The sequence below is a fragment of the Peromyscus eremicus genome, chromosome 12 (assembly GCF_949786415.1).
Source record: "Peromyscus eremicus chromosome 12, PerEre_H2_v1, whole genome shotgun sequence".
Taxonomy (NCBI): domain Eukaryota; kingdom Metazoa; phylum Chordata; class Mammalia; order Rodentia; family Cricetidae; genus Peromyscus; species Peromyscus eremicus.
Genome location: NC_081428.1, coordinates 33,735,742 through 33,757,080, shown reverse-complemented (window position 1 = coordinate 33,757,080; position 21,339 = coordinate 33,735,742). Strand labels below are relative to the sequence as shown.

At 40.3% G+C, this 21,339-nt stretch overlaps 1 protein-coding gene across 1 annotated transcript in view; it reads right to left on the bottom strand.

Moving 5' to 3' along the window:
• Positions 1-596: 596 nt before the first annotated feature.
• Nsun3 (NOP2/Sun RNA methyltransferase 3) overlaps positions 597-21,339 on the bottom strand; it is a 42,120-nt gene continuing 21,377 nt past the window's right edge. Inside the window, exon 6 of the mRNA XM_059277133.1 lies at positions 597-1,005. Coding sequence (XP_059133116.1) covers positions 720-1,005 — 286 coding nt within the window. The 3' untranslated portion in view covers positions 597-719. The remainder of the gene's footprint in view (positions 1,006-21,339) is intronic.

The following is a 21,339-nucleotide window of genomic DNA, read 5'->3' as shown; positions in this document are numbered from 1 at the left end:
TTATTAATCATTCTGGTTTTGTTTCAAGTGCTTGCTTTATAGCCTGCTGGATAGACTGCATTATTTTACAAGCTGAATGTCGAAAGTCAAACACGTGCATGGGGATCTGATGTCCTAAAGGCCTTTCAACATAATTTACCCTTTCCATTTGTGTTTGTGAATAGAGGAGAACGGGGAGGAATGAAGCTGGTGTCAATAGAGTCACTGACCTTTGCAGTAAACGGAAGAGAGTCCTTAACAAAACAACTTTGCAAATAAGAAACCCATTTTGCTAGAACTAGAAATTGTGCTGCTTAAGAAGTTAGCCTTGGAATACTAATTGTTCTTACAAAAAGAATCTGCACATTTGATGAGGAACATGGTGAGCGCGTTGGCAGACCCAGTTTTAAAGGAAAGGTTTAAAATACCTATGTCAAGAATACAGTCCTAAGCATTTTATGTACAGAATCATTTCTCTAATCAGTTTACCAAGTAAAAACAAGAAATTTATTATACAGATCAACACCATTTGTCCCACTTTAAAGCATCAATATAGATATATTTCGAGGAACAAAACTGTACCTGAAAAATTCTTAAGCCTATGCTCTACAAGGCTGAAGAACTAACTACACAGGATTCCAAATGGTCCTAGGGAAAGTAGCTCTGTAATTATTGAAGTCCTAACATGTAGTGAGCTCAAATAATATGCATACAGTAACATAGCAACATGGCTTACAAAATCACACCGCCATTTTCCTGTACTCCTGTTTTTTTTTCAGCTTGGCTATAAACATTGGGCCCCAAGCTTTGCCCTTTTCAGGAATCACCAAAAGACTGCATTTCTGGTCAGTGGGGGCAAACGTGAAGTCTTGAGAGCAAGTCCTTGCGATTCCACTAATATCCACAGGCACGACGGTACTGCTGGAGGTCAAGATCTCACTGATCACATCCTGATTTTCAGCCTTGGAAAGTGTGCATGTAGAGTACACAAGGAGCCCTCCAGGCCGTAAGGCTTTAATTGCAGACCTGTGGGTAACGGGAAAATGAAGAGGTGAGTTAGGTACAACAAAGAAAGTAGAAGACTGGAGTCAAGGAGCTCACACACCAGCCCTGCTCTGCCTCAGGCTGCAGTAACTGGTGGCTGTCTGACCCTAGACATAGTCGTTCGCACCCTAGTCATAGTTTATCACTGGTGCCTGGGAAATAGTCACCAGATGACTCAAGATGGAAATGTCAGAGAAAGTGAATTTGGTTGATGGTTTGTTCTTCTAAGAGAAGGAAGAAGTGGGCAGAACACAGATAATATTTTTTAAGTCACGGAAGTAAAACAGAAAGCAAGGATGCTAATTGAGAACAGACATAATAAATTACTGGTTACACCCTATAAACTGCAAGTTGGGCTATCAGGTAGAAATCAGAAGGTATTCATCTGAGAAAAAGGGATAAATAATTTGTAGAGACATAAGGTAGCTGCTGTGGGCCGTGAAACCAAAGACCTTGAACTCTACCTTAAATGGGTGCTCTAGAGTAAGAGCCAGCTACCCACAGTGTGATGTTAGCACTGTACTTTAAAGGGATGCTCTAGAATAGGAGCCAGCTTCCCACAGTGTGATGTTAGCAGAAAAAGCTCCCACCCTTACAATAAACCTCCTGTACATTGTTGTTTCATTACAGACTGAAAAGGTGTGACCAAGGATTCCCAGGAAATGATTAATCAATATATAAGAAAAAGAACACAAACAGCAAAGATGTGGCCTAGAAAGAAACTGACAATTCAATTCAGGGAACAAAATATGACACACTAAACACAGAAAGATCAGCAAAGATGGATCACTCATAAAAGAGCAACATCGTAAGAAAACAGCAAGAAGATAGCTCACACAAACTGAACATCTGTTTGCCAAAATAAGGACTATCTGTAGAAGCACTTGGAAGGTAATGGTCAACACACCCCTGCTCCCCATCTTCAAAGTAGAATAGCAGCTGAACTCCAAATAAGATCAATCAAGCTTGTCCAAAACTCAATTAACAAAATCAGAAAAGTACACCGAAGTTTTGGACAATGTAATAAGATAACTTTCCAGAAATGGGACAGGACACAACGCTTCAGATGGAAGGAACTCATCAAGAGGCTACCACATGCATTATTAGTCACTCGCAATATCCTGAGTATTGTCTGGGTATGGGATAGGTACCAATGACTAAAACAAAACAATGTAAACACTAACAATGTAAAACACCTCGTACCAGGTGTGATATCTTACACCTCTAATCCCAGCACTCCAGAGTCTGAGGAAGGAGGACTGCTATGAATTCGAGGCCAGCCTTTGTTACTTGAGTACTAAGCTACCCATGGTTACACAGACAGGCTACCCTGTCTCAGAAAGCCCCAGCAAAAAGCACACTATATCTGACGACAAGTGTTCAGCCCTGAAGACATACACATACAAGTAACAATGGATACACTAAGGAGTTTGTACTGTTAAATTTAGGAACACACACATATGTAAGAACAACTAAGGAAAAGAGGCCATGAATTTGAGAGAGAGCTAGGCAGGGTACATGAGAGGAAGGAAAGGGAAGGAGGAAATGATGTAATTGTATTAATCTCAAAATAATTTAAAAAATTTCCACTCCCTCCACTAGGAGAGTGGAGGGAGGGGAAACTGAGGTCAGGATGTAATAGAGAAGACTACATTTAAAGAATTAAAAATTATAAAAAATAACACATCCAGAGACCTGAGGAGGGGGACCTTTATTTTCACAAATATCACATTCTCACGACTGTTTCAGGGAGATCAACTATGGCAATGTGAGTATACCAGTGACTGAACAGAGCCCCTTAGACCTTTAAAATGGTGTGTAAACGCACAATGTCTCTGCATGGGACTGAGTTTGGAAACAGGCTCTTTAATGAGATAATTCAGTTAAAATCCAATCACTGGAGAGGAGGCACTAATCCAATTTTGCTGATATCATTATAGGAGGAAATTCAGACACAGAGTTACAGAGAAAGGAACTTGTAAGGCAAAGGCAAAGAAGGTCTGTGACCATGGAGGGAGGGGGCCTCAGAAGAAGCCAGTCCTGGCAGTGTGTCTGGGACCTGCCGCCTGTCAGCTGTCAGAGATGAACTACTTTGTCAGCTACTCTGTCAGGGGCACTTTGCCATGGTGGTCAAGGCAAACTCACAGAAAGTACACGTACACACATAAACACACATAAATCTACACATACGAACATGTAAGAATTTGTGAGTCTGTATGTATTTTTATTTCATGTGTAAATTAGTGGCAGGTACCATGAAGAAAACTAAGTCAAGATAAAAAGATCAGGAGTGATTGACCAGCAGGGAATTGTAACTTTAAGTAAGGCTGAATTGAGTAACAACTGAACCAAGCCGATGGGCGACAGATACACAGTCTATACTGCAGGGAGAGCCAGGAAAAAATCCCAGAGGCATGGCCAAGGAAAGAGGACAGATGTGTGGCTAAAGGCAGGGGAGAGACGAAGGGTATCATGAGATCAGAGAGTCGGAGGTGCAAAGGGGCCTGTGAATGCTTGGTAAACTTCACCTTACACATTTGCACTGAAACACATCGTGGCTAGAGTTTAAAATGCTGAGAAAAAAGAGAAGATACTCAACGCCTCCGGAAGGAAAAACGGACACCAATAAACAGGTGGTTTCAGCATTCAGAAATCGGCCTGCAACAGCGGATGTCAAGTGAGTCCATCTGCAGCTGACCCATCAAATAAATATGCCAGAAGGATACAGAGACTCACCGAGATCAGATGGCTCTGAAATTCTTCCTCTAGCAAACTGAAGAGCTGAGTCAAGGAGGAGAAACAGAACCCATACAAGAGTAAATACAGCACAGAACGGTGAAGGGCAGGAAGCCTCAGAGCAAGAGCAGTGTGTGAGGTTTGGAGGGAAGGAAGCCTCTTCAGGGGGCAAGGAGAGGGAGGTCTCCAGAAAGAATGACTGACAGGTAAGAAAAACCTACAGACCTGCCATGCACAGCTGGGAAAGAGAAAGTTTGAGGCTCCCATCTGATACGGTTGCAGGAAAATTCCTTAGTGGTACTCCTGTGATAAAACTGAACTAACAGAAAGAGAAATCATATTTTAGCACATTACTCAAGTCTACAGTAAACGATATTTATAGAGTTAAACAACACATACCCTTTATCAGTCTTCACTATTCAGAGCCACTCCATGGACTGATATTAGTAATGTCTTCGATAGTTAGATAAAACCTCAGAAGGAAGAGTACCGAGGTTGACAATCACAAAAATGAAAACACTATCCAAGGGTGCTGAGAAGTAAATGAGAGGGAGATATGCATGGCAGGGTCAGCATACAAACACACTTATTTTAGAGGGAAGGAGGGAGGGAGGAAGGAAGGGAGGGAGGGAGGGAGGGGGAAAGGGAGGGGGAGAGAGGGGGGGGGGTGAGAGGGAGAGAGAGAGAGAGAGAGAAAGAGAAAGAAATGGAGGTCTAAGAGCTGACTAGGAAGAAATGGGTAATTTGGGGTGCAGGTGTGCTCCATTCATTATAAAACACAGTCCATGCAATCAGTAGTCACAGATGACCAAGGACACAGGGTGTAGTGTAGGGTCATGTACGTGAGATGAATACCAGCAGCAGGCTAGGAGTCAGTGCGTAAAAGCTAGAAAAGCAAAGCAAATTATTTAGAGAGCTGGGGATGCTCTTTAGAGATTTGGTAGTGACCTGGAGAAGAAATTAAGAACAGAAATATGTGAAAGCCATTGCCTCTGAAAACAGGAAAGGAGAAGAAAGCAACATTTTAGATACTCAGTTGTATTTCGAGATTTCTACCTCTATGGTTAATTTTCATGCTAATACAAATAATAGGGGAGATTTAACAGTAGGATTAGTACCTACTTTTCCCATAGTCATTGTTTTGTATACATTTTGGTTGTTAGGGGAAAACTTAATCTCCAGACAGTCTATGCCCTGAAATCCCAGACAGCTAACATTTTCTAGTACGTAAAATTTCTAGACTTCCATGTATTCCTTTGCTGAATAAAATATAGGTCTATACATATTTGGGGTATTTAAATGGCAAACAGCAGTAGCAAATGGCAAGAAGGACTTGATGGGAATCTATAACATTTTGCCTAAGGTTGTGAGATTAATCCAATAATCTGCATTTTTAATTTATATTAAAAAGAAAGCCTTTGTGTTATTTCACATGGTTTCTTTGTTTAGAAATTAATGTGGCCAGCTCAGTTATGCCAACCTTACTTTAGAAGATAAATTAAGGATGTTGGAATGAAAACAAAGCAAGCCAATACTGCAACATTACAGAAATTAATTTAAACTTGCATCAAGCCAGGAACATATCGTTTGTAAGTGGTGAGGCTTTTGTGTCCTTCTGTACAACTTTAGTGAGAAGAAAAAAAAAAAAACCTACTCTTTCTTGATTAAGTACTAGCTTTGTTATCAGTGGAATTAAGACTAAAATAGTCCTTTTAATGGGAGTTTAAAGATATCTGCATTCAAAACTGTGTATACCCTATGCACAGTGTCTATCTAATGGATTTTAAAAAAGTGTACACTATTGCCATAATCCATAGAAAATGATCTCAAAAGAGTGTAGTTCTAACACAATTTTAGTAAAATGAAAACACATTTAATGGCTTAAAGTACTGGAGCCATATCTCCTTTAGGCCTGTGGAGCCCACAGTTTATAATGGGCTTCATGAATCAAATCAAGGTACTCCTATGCCTATTACCCCAGAAGCTCGGGGTGAGGAATCCTTACTTTTGTTTTGTTGTTTTCGCATCCACATACCTTGACCAGGCAATGCTGTCCTTCCAACCTGAACAATGTCATCACAGCTCCTTGTCTACCTCTATGCTGCCTTCTCATCTGCAGGGACCTCTGTGATGACACCGGTCTACTGAGATAGCCAGGACAATCTCCTCATCTCAGGATCACAATTTGGTCAAATCTAAAAAGCCTTTGGCCTGTTCTGGTGACTCTGGTCATCACTTTCCTTACCACGGGGTGTTACGTTATTAACAATTTCCTTCTCTGGTGTCTAGATATGAAGACCTTCCCCCACACTGGCTGTGTACACACTGCAGAGAGTGAGAAGAACATATGGATAAACCTCTTTTAGGGACTCACAGCACACATGAAAGGTAAGTAAGCCCCGCATGGCAAGTAACCCCCGGGTATGTTTTTAAGCAATTAAGTTTGGTAGACCTTGACACACTCACTAGAAAGTTAAAATTTGGGATGAAAAGGCATTAAAAGACCAGGGAGTTGAATAATAAATTCTAGCAAACCAGTCTGATATAGGCCACATAAAAAGACAGACAGAGGAAGAACAGACAAGAAAAACAGACGCTGAGGAGTTAACAGCTTCTCCCTCCAGCATGAGCTTCTGTGCTGTGCAGTTACTCTTTCTGTTTTATTGAGAGGAAAACTAAAGGACCCTGATAACCTCCAAGGGAGCAACGGCCTTCTCCATGACCCTATGTTTTCTAGGTTAACAAGATTTTAGCAAATGTCACATTATTTTCCTGCACAATAACCACCAACCACGCTGCACGAAATGATCACAAATAACATTGTATTAACATGCATTATTCACCACTGAAAAGCAGCAGAGAAGGGCTTACTTACAAGCAGAAAACAGATAGCACGGTGTCATGCTAGCTACAACAGAATCAGAGGTGCTCATCCAAATACTCAAACTGGTTACGAGTCTCTGTTCCTAAAACGAGAACTGATAAACAGTATCTTGAGCTACATACATTCTGCAATATACAATGTCCAAGTATAAGGTAAAATTGTGGGAAGTCCTTCACCAGGAAGCAGAAGGCCACATAACACAATCCCTCTCGTTTCCCCAGAGCATCTATATTCTTCTCAGAACCTTCCTACATAAGCGCTCAATTAGGCTTAAAGCCTATCTGGAATAGAAAGAGCAGTGCTGTAGTAAACAGAGCTGAGGTTGGTTAAAGGTAACAGAATACAGTGCGGTGGGAAATGCCTTATAGCAAGAACTACTAACAGAGAAAGACTGGTGCCTCAGCCACAGAATGCATTCCAGTCACCTGGTGTTTCACTACAGATCTTGGCTATCTAGCTCTCCCCAAATCTCTCAGAGCTTTGCAGTGCTGTATGGGAAAGGCTGACATGCATCTTGTGCTTAAGCATCTAGTTAATGAAGCATCTGAAAACAAAGCCAGACATATTCCTACTGAGGAAATGATTACACAGAAGAACATTTTGGGTTCTTAAAAGCAATAAAATCCTTACTGCATCTTTGAAAGTTTACAAAGTATATGCAAATGGGACTTCAGGCCTACTCTTCCTTATACTTCACCAGTAAAGTCCAAAAGCTCTGAAACCTACAGGGGTCTGTTTTTAAAGTTTTCTTTTAGTCTAAAAGTAACAACCTCACACAAATCTATTTATGATCGAGACCTATGGCACATGGTGTAACTATTTCTAGGTTTTGCTGAGTAAGTGTTAATGTTTGATTATAGAGTGTCCCTCTAAACTCTGCAGGGAAAAGGAGGTTATCCCTTGTACCAAATATGTGTTGTTCTCTTTCTCGACTGCCATCTAAATGTCTGAGTTCTGAAAACACCAACACCATACCTCAAGTGTTTGGAATCAGATTTTGAGCTTCTGTCTTCTATCCAAATAAGCTTCATTGAAAGGTTATGAAAAATAGGATCTGCAACACATCTGCAGCTAGCCACATAGTTATTCATTGAACATTTTACTCAATACTTCATACAAGCAGACAATTGAAATGTTAATTTTAAAAGGCATCAGAAGGGTTGATATGTACAGCTCAGTGGTAGACCACTGCCCAGCATGCATGAGGCCTGGTTCAATCCCCAGGCAACAAGGGCAAATTAAAGACTTCTCAGACAGGCAGATCTACTACTAAGCAGTCTACGTGCTCACCACTGCTTTCTCATCCTAACAGAAGAAGAAAAACTAGATTCTTTTGCTTTTGCAAGACATCAAGGGTTCCATCCCCTTGATGTCAAAGTGCTTGGATTTGTGTTTTTTTTTTTTTTTTTTTTATTAAAAACAAAACAAATGAACAAAAAAAAAATCCCAGATCTTTGTTTATAGGTACTAACTAAAAGCCAACTATCAGGGCGTTCCTTTTGTCTTTCTGAAAATTAAATCCTCTGCTTTTCATTGAGGCTCACCATCCTTCCAGGGTCTACTTACAGGAGAGCAGCGTCAACCATCAAGAAAGCTTTGAGATACTGGCTCAAAAACAAGGTAAGATTGTGCTCCTTCTCAGCACAAGAGAGCTCATCTTTAGGTCTCTAGATGGGCTCACAGAGTCCCAACTACCAGCACGTGATCTACAGAGAACAAAAAGAAAAGGCAGAAGAAGGCTACCTGAACTGAAATCCTTTAAGGAAAATCACAGTACTTTCATACCAGCATGTTTCATGAACTTGGAAAGCTAAAATGAAATAGAGAAGCAAAGGAGTCTTAGAACACGGACAGCTATCAAAGTTCCAAGGGGAAAGCAATGGATAACTCAGCCAAGACTTAGCACGGGACACAGGATGTCCTGTCCTGTCTTGCCTATGGCAAATCTCAGTCTCAGAGAATGTTCTTTGTGTAAATACTATTAAGACCATCTAACATGTAAAGACTGTAAATTCCCCTTTCTCATTTACTCTTCTACTGCCTGGTTACAAACCTGGCATTCAGTGGGGAGGGTCACTGTTAATTAGATCAGTACATTTAACTGTTTTCTGAATTTAAAAAGGACCAAACTCACACTACAGGATGAAAACAAAACAAAACAGAAACCTACCAGCACGGCAACAGTGCCATCTTTTGACTAAAGAAGATAAAGAAGAAAATGGTTTTCGTTTTCCTCTCATTCCTCACACCTGCCAGGAGGTAAGCGACTTCTTCGTCTGTCATCACTCTTATGTAATCTATCTTAGGATGTAGATCCCGCCTCACCTCCAATTTCTGATGCAGAGGTAAAGGAATCATAGATGACTCTACTCCTGAAAACAGAGGCGATGGCTGAAAAAACACTGTTAACTAATATATCTCATCTTTCTTCATGTCTTCCTCTTGACACTGTAGAATTAAGGCAACTGGACCATATCATTGGATATAAGTACGGGCCAGGGGAAACAATAGAGTAAGACTCACATATTGCTTTCAGTGGACAGAACACAATCTTGGCAAGCTTCTCTACCATAGACTTTAACATTACACTTCAAAAAAAGAAAAAAAAAATCAAGTACAGAGGACTCAGTGCTTAAGAATACTTGCTGCTTCCAAAAGAGCTGAATTTGATTCCAAAGACCCACACTGGGCAGCTCCCACCCATCTGCAGCTTCAGCCAGAGGGTGTCCCGTGCCTTCCTTTGACCTCTCGGGTACATATGGTACATAGATACACCCATTTAGACATAAAAATAAATTCGTCTAAAAAAATCAAGTAAAAGTTTAATAATTTTAGACATTTAAACTAAATGTAAGAAGTCAATTCTGTAACTGATTATCTTAATCGTTGAGAAATGCCTCAGAGATTCTGGATCACAGTACTTTAAAGCACATGCAACTTGTACCGAAAAGAAAATGGATATGAAAACTGGAAGCCTCCTTCTCCCACTGCCCAAATAACGGTTAAACTGCAAAGATTCAACACCTTCTTCCAGGGTACACTACACACTTCATATATATCATCCTGTGAAACAATTTCACTCTTTGTTTAGAACAAAAATGTTCCTGAATAAAAGGGAATGTAGATTTACCTCCAATTAACTTGGAGCAGGCAAGCGAAACTCTCCTATTCTTGAACCTCATAAAAGGAAGCCCCATAGAATAATCAGGGCTTTGGAGAATCTTCATTCAAGTGGTCCTCTGTTCTCTTGCAGCAACCTGTGCTATCCCTTTTTCTGAGTAAAGTGTTTTTGCTATTCTGTAGTCTGTATGCACTTTCATTTCATTCTCAAGATGCCAAGAGCCTGGAAATATGTAGCTGAAACCCCAACTGCCAACTACCAATAACAAGCTAAACTGTGTGAAGGACATATGATCTGTCTACATATTAACACTTATTTGATATCTAAAGAGCACCGAACATGCAGTCTTAACGAGACCTTACAAAGTGTACACGGTAAACAGTCTGACTCCATTTATCTAACCAAGGGTCACAAACTCTGACTAAGTTACACTGCTAATTAAGAAAGCACAGACTGCCAACCTAAGCTAATATCAGAACAGGACTACAAGCTTTACCACTGCTTTCTCTTAAAGCAAACATTAAACAGGCTAAAATAAGTCATGGAATCTAGGGCAACAAGACCTAGGATGCCACATGCATTCACTTTAGCATCCCAACTGTACCAAGTCCTCATGGAAGGGAAGGACAAATGACATGCCTTCAGGCATTCTAACATGAAGGAACCAGGACTGGCAGGGCTGAGGCAAGGACCTGAGACCCTGTGTGTACACTGTTACTTATGCTTGTTTACTCCGTCGTCCTACAAGGTGAATTCTAATTAAATGGTAAGAACCGGACTGGCTGTCCCGGTGGGCTCAGGCTCTCGTGACTGTGGAACCTGGCTGTCTACTGGTTGGCAGTACTGCTTTGGGAAGCTTACTTAAGTTATTATTTATTGAAGTCATTACATAAAGTATCTTTTCTCTGTTCTATCAGGGAGAAAAATACCTTCAGTACTACTGAATCTGGCACCATGCTGGAGCTGCTATAGCAGAATCTAAAATGTCATAATGGTATAATAAGCAGGGAACAAGTTACAAAGCTACCAGTACAGTGCTAGAATGGTAACTCGTGCCTTTGGAAAACTTCATTGGAACACTGTGCTCAGATATTTGGTTTAATATTATTCTGAGCATATCTGTGAGGGTAGAGAGGTTAAATAAAATTAGCATTTGAATTGAGAGACTAATAAAGCAGGCTGCACTTCCTAATATGGGTGGGACTTGAACAATTAGTTGAAAAACTGAGTTGAACAAAACATTGACCTCACTTAAAAAAGAAACTCTGTAGCAGTTTGTGATGGACTCACAGAGCAATGTGGGTTCTTCCCCAGGTCTCCAGCCTGCTGGTCTACCCTGTAAATTATGGACTTACTAACCTCCTAATTCCATACAGGTTCTCTGGAGAACCCTAGCTAATAGGGCCAATGACCTTTACTATACTATCACATTTTTTAAATTCACATTTTCCATCTCTTCATAGAGTTATCTAATTGGCATGACTCCATAAAGTGCACAACTCCAGGTCCATGGGTTCAACTTTTAGGCAGATGATAGCAGCTGTGCATACTTCCTTTTGGAATCACAGGGAATCTTTCGGCTTCTAGTTCTGAGAACCTGAGTTCTAACTCTGGACCATTTAGCTCTTGGAGGAATCCAACTGCTCCTCTACAGATCTCTAACACCACTAAAATTAGAAGCTTAAGAGTGACAAGGGACCTACACAGGTTTTGGAAATGAGATGGATCTCTCTTCATCCTCGTGGGTTCTCCCCATCTCGTGTGCAGTCAGCCTGCTTAGCTCAAGTCCAGTCTACGTAACCAACTCTAATAAGTGGATGGGATCTAATTCTCAGACTACATCCCTGCAGTATTCGGGGAGATGCGTCTCTAGCCAAACCTCTGCTTCCAGGCAGCCAGACAGACACCATTGTGTAACTAAACAGGTAGTCATGGAATTAAAGTTATGCTTTGCCTCTTTTTATATGCTTAGTTTTAAGACTTATGTAAGTCTCCCCCACAAAATCATGCTCCTTTTTTAAAGCAGGTGAACACTGATTCATCTGTCAAAACCTGCTGCAAAGTATGCACAGTGTCGGAAAACTTCACTATGAAATGCCCTAGTACATTTTCCCCAGGCAACATATTTTCAGCTTTTTTGAAATAACGGCTTTGTTATAATCATGCTGCATGTGTCCATGTACTTACTGTTCTGCTTTGAGACAGGGTCTTCCTATGAAACTCTGGTACTTTCTATGTAGCCAGGCTGGTATAGAATTGATGCAAGCCCCCTGAATACTGGGATTATAGGCATGAACCACTATACTTAGCTTACAATTTTAAAATATAGCAGAATAAATGAGTGGACGTTACCTTAAGAGGGAGATCATGAAAAAATATTCAACATTAAACATAAGGATGTATTTAATTTCAGCAAACATTTACAAATTCTGATTAGAGACTAGCTCAAGCAGCCTCTAACTTTTATGCTCTAGAAGAGGTGAATATAGCAGAGGCCATAAGCTTCACGGGGGGGGGGGGGGGAGGTTTTCACAACAATTGAATGAAAAAGAGTTTTCCTCATGCCAACATGGGTTTCAGGTAAGCCCCACAGTAAGAAAAACAATCAGTTAAGGAAGGGCTCGTACTAAAAGCAATGTGGCTTCACTTTTGGTAAAGTGGTGTTGTTGCTGTTTTTAAAGATTTTATTTTTCATTATGTGTTTAAGTGGCTATCTTTTTGTGGGTTTGTACATGTAAGTGCAGTACCTGTGGAGGCCAGGGGAGGGTGTCAGATCCTCTGAAGCTGGAATTACCAGGAATTGGAAGCCATTCCTCATGGGTGCTAGGAACTAAACTTTAGTCCTGTGCAAGGGTTCATCTGTAACCACTGAGCCATGTCTCCAGCCCCTATTTGGTAACTTTTACTAAATAACTAGATTCCATTAAAAAAAAAAAGCACAGTTATTGCTTTAAAAGAGATACATAATACCAAAAATACAATTAAGTCATCTTAAATACTAATTATCTCAGATCTTGCCTTTTTATTAAGAAAAGAGACATCTAACAGAATACATTTAAAAATGGTGGGGAGGGCAATTTGACCTAAAAATAGATCCATTTTTAAAGGAAGATATTAGCCTAATTTGATGGAGTAACAGAACCAATTTAATCACTATTCTATGGTTTGACAAACTGCAAAAGAATCCCTAAACTGACTCTTAAGGCTCCTTTAAACCTCCAGCCTAAATGTAAATTCCTGTGCATCTACCCTTTGTCTCCCAGGGACTTGGAGGTGAGGGGATTATTTTTTTTTAACCTCTCCATCCTGGGTCTGTCTCTTTCATGGTACACCTGCAGCTTCTAGTATTCCTTTCCAATTTTCCTGCTTCTGTTCCTTTTCCTTCTGTTCTCATTTCTTTCCTTCCCACTGCCTGTTTCTCATCATTCCCTCCTCTATCAGTTTCCTGTTGCTGCTGAAAACAGCAGCCTGGGCAGGGAAGCAAATCAAATATCCCTGCGTGATTATGCACTACGACCATAGAAACATTAAGGTGAAAAGTTGGAGCTCATGTGAGATCTATCAAATAAATGCAGATCTGAAATTAAGTTTCAGGTACTATAAGCATCAAAACACAGATATTTCGAGGTTGATAGCTATCCCGTGCTATCATCAGTTTTAAAAGTATTATTTTACAAGCCTTGAGGGTACCCTTCACTGTGCTCACAGTAAGTAATCAGATTTCTAGATAGCAAACTGTTTATTATCAGGGAAGTTCTGTAAACTCAAGATAAATAAACAGGACCTTGCTATTTCAGAGGCACCATGCCCAGTGGCCAGACTTTTGTCAGTGTAAGAAACGAAACCACACTGATAATTAACCGTCTCTCTTCTGGCAGTAAGTTCTCACCTTGAAGAAGGGGTATTTCTTACACTGTACCAGAAGAACACAGAAATGGTACCAGATACTCCTGAAGCAGATTATAAAGGACAAGCTTTCACACACTTATTACCACTTTCCACTTGATGATAGCAAGTTTTGTGTATCTTTTGCAAATTTACTTTGTTAATATGTGTATGAGAGAGGGGGTTAAGTATTAAAGGTTCTCTGCTTAAGACTGAATATAATAAATTTAAGATTGTGCTGCCTAAATTAGCAAAGAGTGGCAATACAACATTAAATCTGTCTAACTTCAAGATAGGGCCTTTGATCTACCAGTGAAGTCTCACTTACACAAAGAAAGACAATTTTACAAATCTTTAAGCAAATCAACAGAACTGGTGTTTGTGTGTGATGGGTATGGGGTAGGGAGTGGGGTGGGAGTTGGTTCTGGGAAGAGCAGGACAGGAGAGACCAGGGTGTTTATGTGTGCTGGGGGAGTTCTGGGAAGAACGAGATGGGAGAGACTGGTGTGTGTCTGTGTGTGTGTGTGTGTGTGTGTGTGTGTGTGTGTGTGAGAGAGAGAGAGAGAGAGAGAGAGAGAGAGAGAGAGAGAGAGAGAGAGAGAGAGAGAGAGAGAAAGATGGGGGAGGGTCTGGGAAGATCTAGTCTAGACAGGAGAAACTGGGGTGTGTGTGTGTGTGTGTGTGTGTGTGTGTGTGTGTGTGTGTGTGTGTGTGTGATGGGGGAGGTTCTGAGAAGAGATGGAGAGGAGAGACTGGGGTGTGTGTGTGTGTGTGATGGAGGAGATTCTGGGAAGATATGGAGAGGAGAGACTAGGGTGTTTGTGTGTGGTGGGGGAGGTTCTCGGAAGATTTAGACAGGAGAAACCGGTGTGTGTGTGTGTGTGTGTGTGTGTGTGTGTGTGTGTGTGTGTTGGGGGAGGTTCTGGGAAGAGATGGAGAGGAGAGACAAAGGTGTGGGTTTGATCAAAGCACTTCTTAAATGCATAAGATTTTAAAAAGAAAAGAAGAGAAAACCATCAGGACCAATTCAGTGTGGGCTCATGATGAACACATCTGTCCACAGAGAACTGTTCAGCAATGATTTTGAAATATTTTTTTAAAATAAGAAACAGTCTTTAATTTAAAATCTTATTTTAAAAAAGAAATGGTCTTTAAATGAAATTCTATGCTTTTACTTAAAGATATCATATCTAGCTATATTTTTGGTTCAAATTAAGGGGCTCTAAAGATCATCTTATATACTCCCTCAAGATGTTTCCTGAACTGGTGCTCTAGGACCCTATGTCTTTATAGATGGTCCCTGAATCAGTGCTGTAGAATCCCTATGTCTTTATACATGTTTCCTGAATCAATGCTGTAGAATCCCTGTCTTTATAGATGTTCCCTGAATCAAGCTATAGACTCCCTATGTCTTTATAGACGTTCCCTGAATCAATGCTGTAGAATCCCTATGTCTTTACAGAGCCGAGTCACATTGACCTGAATCATTCTTTAGAGAAAAACAATGATCTCCTCTTAAAGAAAGAAGTCATTTGACTCCTGCAGTGGCCAGATTATAAGATAATTAAAAGCCTGTAAGGCTTAGTGATGGCATTTTAGTGAATCCATTTAGGTCAACAGCATGGTAAACTCAGGTGCCTATAGTGAATGGTAGAATGGGGTCAAGTGCCATAGCATGACTCTGATGGAAGAAGCTTTGCAGGGCACTGTGATGAACAGGGTGTACTAATCTAGTCAAGTCTGTCAGGTGAAGGAATAGTTGTTCGCGATAGAGAGAAGTTTCAAGGAAGATTATGAGGCACCAAGTAGCACTTGAGAATAGTCAAAGCCTGGTGCTGTGGAGCACACTTACGCCACTCTCAAAAGCCAAGGCTAGGGCTACCAACTACTAATGGCTGCTGTGGAGAGAGAGTCAGTTTTACTAAGGCGGTGCTCCTGGTAGGTCAACCGAGCTCCAGTGGTTGGCCCATGCCCAGAAGCAAATGGAAAGCACAAACTGAAGTCACTATGTCACTGAATAAACAAAGAAGACATGGAGTCGTTAGGTGGAGGGAAGTGGGGGAGGACCTGGGAGGAGTTAAAGGGAGGACTGGGGTTGAATACGGTCAAAATACAATGAATGAAATTATTAACAGTTAACACAATATTTTTATAAAATGAAGTCACATTACTGAAAAATATTGCTTCAGTAGTTCCCTAATAATGAGCTATTTTCAGCTATTATATAATAGGGCTTTTAAATGAAATGTTAATCAAAGGTACAGTTAAACTTTTAAGTAGAGGCCTGAGGGTAAGGGCCAGGAATAGAACACTTGCCTAGCATGGGCGAGGTCTTGGATCTGATCCTTAGCAATGAAAAAAAATTGGGTTGTATACAGTCTGGCTCAAGAACAAACAGTTTGGAAAAAGAATGAAACAAGCGTTAGGCCAGTAAGATGGCTCTCTAGGGAAAGGTACCTGCCATCGAGACCGACAACCTCAGTTCAATCCTAGAACCAAAAAACGTTTACTCTCTGGCCCCCCCACACACACATGTGGCTCAAAGTAAGTAAAGGTGGTGGTGGTGGGGGGGGGGAAGAATAGATTAATAGTAAATACTGATAATACAGCCCCAGTTTTCTTTGTAACGGTACACTTGTTTATTTATATGGGTGTAACGCACTGCTTTTCCTGCATTACCTGCCCTCTAGCTATTTTCTCTAGTACAACCTTTATTACATTTTCTGATGTTTTCCTGAGAACATTAAAACTACGTATTTTATCATTTACAGTGCTTGGCAAAGTACCATACAAAGTAGATATTTAACAAATGCTTGATAAATTAATAAATACTGATAAAATACTATGCTAAGATTGTATTTCATAGTCCTAGAGACACTTTTACTAACTAAAAACCACAGTAAGTTTTCATTTATGAGTGAACACAATACTACAAACTATAGGGTTTGATTTCTCCTGAAGTTACTTTGTATAATTTCATTTGATGTAGAAGTTTGGACAACTACCACTGAAGGAGACAAATGGAAGGGTCGAGGACTAGAGATCAGCAGGGGTGCATGGACCTAGCAGGCAGAAGTCCCTGAGCCTGATCCTCAGTACCAAAAAAACCAAAAAAAAAAAAAAAAAACCCTTACAAAACAAAACATAAAACCAAGGTTCACTTTGCCAAATTATAGATGATTAACCTCCGGACCTCTGGTTTCTAACCCTACCTTAAAAAAAATGAAAAGAAAAAGAAAAGAAGGGAGAAAGTCGGGGTTACTGTTATTGCAGGAATAGTTTGCTTTTGTTTTCTGGGTTCCAGAAATGAATGACTAAGCATGTGATGACAACATGTAAGGTGGACTTACAGGAACTCAGGGAGCAGAATACCTCACAGCAGAAACAGTGAAGGAGACCTCCCATACCGATGTAACCATGCAGCCTATGATTATTCTTTGGACATCCGGACTGATTTTGGCCACCATATTGATAAATATCTCAGAGCAGAAACAGTGAAGGAGACCTCCCATACTGATGCAGCCGATGATTATTCTTCGGCCATCTGGACTGCCTTTGGTCACCATATTGATAAATGATAAAGGCCCATACTACAAGTCACTAGGAGTCTCTCAGCTCCAGAGCATCAGAGAGTAAATGTTAGTGATTTTTTTATTGCTTTCTTTAAAACACAATTCTTGCTGTCAGCGCACCACTTCTTAAGACTTGTTAGCTGGATGATTTATACAAATTTTCAAAACATTACCCAATAAGCTAAACTTCCTCTTTCAATGAGTTCTCAAATTCAATTTTACTTGTCAAGTAGTGAGAAAAGAAAACCAGAAGGGGTCAGTATTTTATGTGTGATTGATTTTCTTCTAGGAAACGGATGACATGATACATTACTGCAATAAGATACCTATATTTTTGTGATAAATCATACTCTCCACTTAGTACTTTCCCAAGCCCAAATCATGTAAACTTCTCCTGCACAAATATCCAAACCACTTTCTAAAAAGATACCATGTTTATCACTTTCAGCATATTTCTCCATTCTATATTCTTCTGAATATTTTGAAATGTAAATGGAGTGACAGAATTCTATTGAGTAATGTACATACACACAGCACTCACCAGCAGTGACTGGCTCGGAAATTATTTTCACAAGCAACAATAGAGGTATACTTTAAACAGCAGCCTATGAATAAAATTGGGTTCTGTTCAAATATTCCTTTAATTCTTGCTCTTCAGTCTTGTATTCTAAGAATATCTTAGGGCACTGGTTCTCAACCTTCCTAATGCTTCAACCCTATATATTAATATAAAATTCCTCATGCTGTGCTGACCCCAACCATAAAATTATTTTCATTGCTATACTTCCTAACTATAATTTTGCCACCATCATGAATCATAATGTAGATAGTTTTGAAGACAGAGGTTTGCCAAGGGGGTCATGATCCACGGGCAGGTTGAGACAGACTGGGTTAGGGGCTATTTGTATGCTCGAATTTTATATAATGTGTATGTTCATCCTTGAAAAACTCAACAGAGATTTTCACATAAACCAGAGTACCCGCTACGTTTGCCATCAACTCGTATGCTTTGGGGATCTGTCCTCTGTCATCACTGTGCTGTTCATGTTTTTAGCCATCAACAGTAAAAACAGTAGGTTAAATTACTATTGTCATGATTACATCTAAAACTATACATAGATTTGCTTTTAAATGATTCTGTAAGAGAATATAAGTGCTTAAGACAGAGCCCGGCGCCAGGCGGTGGTGGCGCACGCCTTTAATCCTAGCACTCGGGAGGCAGAGTCAGGCGGATCTCTGTGAGTTCGAGGCCAGCCTGGGCTACCAAGTGAGTTCCAGGAAAAGGCCCAAAGCTACACAGAGAAACCCTGTCTCAAAAAAACAAAAAAAGACAGAGCCCAGCTCGGTTGGGTTTGATCTTCAGCACCACAGAACACCCTACTAACAAAAACCAAAACAACTTGTACATATAGTAAAAGTTCTTTTTAGAAATAAAATAAAAACCTCCCACTAAACAAAACATTTTTTTGCATCACATTAATTTATGCATCACATAAAATGTGCAATAATAATATATGACTATAGATCATTAACTTTCAAAAGTGAAAATTCCAAACCCTATGAAGATTACCCATCTAAGGAATCATTAAAAAAAAAATCTGGGAAGGTCCTGGGTGGCCTGAACTAGAGATCCTCCTGCTTCAGCCCCTACAAGTGCTGGACTCACAGCCTGAGGCACAGGTCTTGCTCACCATCTGGACCCATTGCTTCTCTCCTTTTTTAGTATCATCCTTTGTCCCCAGTATCAGGCCAGGCAACATACGCTTGCTTTTTTCCTAGCTGCTCTTTGCAAGGATTTATCAATTCTTTACAGTTTGGCTAAACTTATATGTATAAATTTACTCTCTTGTAAATTGCATATAAATCCATTTATCTGATATTACAGAATAAAATGGCTATTACCTTTTCTTGAAAAAATAAGTATGCAAGGAAAATTAAAAATACCAGCCAAAGAAACTTCTTTGTAAATGATAGTGGTATCATTTAAAATCTCTGATTTTAAAAATTACCATAATCCTTTTCTTTTCTGAAGTGGTGAATGGGAGATAAGGAAAGATTGTTTGGTATGCTTTATCTTTTTAACCCTAAGACTTGTCTGTATCAGGAAATCGGACCTTTTTTTTCCCCATGTGTCTACAGCTTATACATTTGACTCTCTGCCCTTTTCATCATTATCGCTCAGCCAGATACCAATTTCAGCTGCTTCTCATCACTCTACCTCCAGAGCGGCCTAGGAAGCAGAGGCAAGGCTTGCAGGCTCACTGCTCACGGAAAGGACGGACAGCTGCAGTGACGACCTTTCCCAGTTACAGCTGATGACGTGAAAATGACTCCCATTGTGACTGACAGTCACCTACTTTAGCATACGCCATCCTGTTCAGAGAGTTAAGAAGGAGAGTGGAGTGCCTACTAAGGAGCAGCTTCAGCTCTTAGGTCATAAGAGGTGCAAGTATGTTATGATCTTCATAATGACTAAAATGCTATTGGATCTGAAAATGCAGTACATGGGGATAAAACATAAAGTCAAGCCAAACGCATGCTTTGTCTATATAAAAGCTATAGTAATCAAAATATATTATGTACATTGCTTTACATTTATGCCTAATTACCTTGCAACACAATAATGATTATAAGATTATTCTGATCAGATTAACTTTGGCCAGAATAATTTTAACTGTGTATTCCAGGTATTCATGCTTTATAATTTACTGTTTTTAAACAATTATTAACTGAGCTCCTTTCTTTGTTGGACACTACATTGAGAATCAAAATTATTCTGTGACCTACAGCATCAACTAAGCTCACAGGTGCTCACAGAGACTGAAATGAAATCACGGACCATGTATGGGGCTAAACTAGGTCCTCTGCATAGACATTACGGTTGTATAGCTTGGTGTTCTTGTAGGACTTCTGAAAGTGTGTGTGGGGGTGTTATCTCTGATGTTTTTGTCTGTGCTTAGGACCCTTTTCCTCCTACTGGGTTGCCCTGTCCAGCCTTGATATGAGGGTTTGTGCCTAGTCTTACTGGTCTCATTGTCAATGGTCAATATCCCTGGGAGGCCTGATCTTTTTTTTTTTTGGAAGGGAAACAAAGGAGGAGAGGATCTGAGGGAAGGGGATATGTGTGTGGAGGGGATGGGAGGAGTGGAGTAGAGATAGGGGAAACTGCAGTTGGGATGAACGTGTGTAAAGAATAAGCCCCTCTTCTCTAAGATGCGACAGTGTTGTTGAAAGAAAGATCAACACAGGCAAATGTCTAGTGGAGGGTGACTACACACCACACACACACACACACACACACACACACACACCTTTTTTTTTTTTTTTTTTTTTTTGGTTTTTTGAGACAGGGTTTCTCTTTGTAGCTCTAGCTATTCTGGAACTCACTCTGCAGACCAGGCTGGCCTCCAACTCAAGAGATTCACCTGCCTCTTTCTCCCGTTGGGACTAAAAGCATGTGGTCACCACTGCCCGGCACACCATTTTTAATAAAAGTAAAGATGTCAAAAGAATATCATTGATTAAGTCTTCAATAGAGGGTTAGTAAAGCTGATTCCTGAAGAACCAATAGTTAGTCAGAAGGGAAGGTTAGAATGAGTTAGCAAATAAACAGGAAATGCATTGGCCTTAGACCTGAAAACTACAGGGACTACGTGAGGTGCCGCTCCCTTGAAATACCACGTACACTGAGAGTCTTAGGACAGTGAAGGTTAATGAAGTAGGAGCGAGCCAGGTTGAAGAGAGGACTTGACTATTAGGTTAAAGAGCTGGAAATCTTTCTGCTAAGGAGGAAGCACTGAAAACCTGCCAGGATAACCAGGGTTCCGACTTACATTCCAGAGGCATTGCTCTGGCTTCGCTGTGCAGAATGAAGCGAAAGAGCTCACCACTGGAGACCTGCCAGAAGCCAGCTGCAATCATTTCAGTGATAGATACTGGTAGGATCTAGGTTAGGCTGTGAAGAATTGAGAGAACTGGATGGAGCTGACAGATATGTAACAGTTACAACAGAAATGTCTTAGTGATTGATTGGACATAGGAGAAGAACGGGGTAGCTTAGCATAGCTTTCTGACTTAGGCATAGACATCGCAGCATGCCATTTACTAAGACAGAAGAC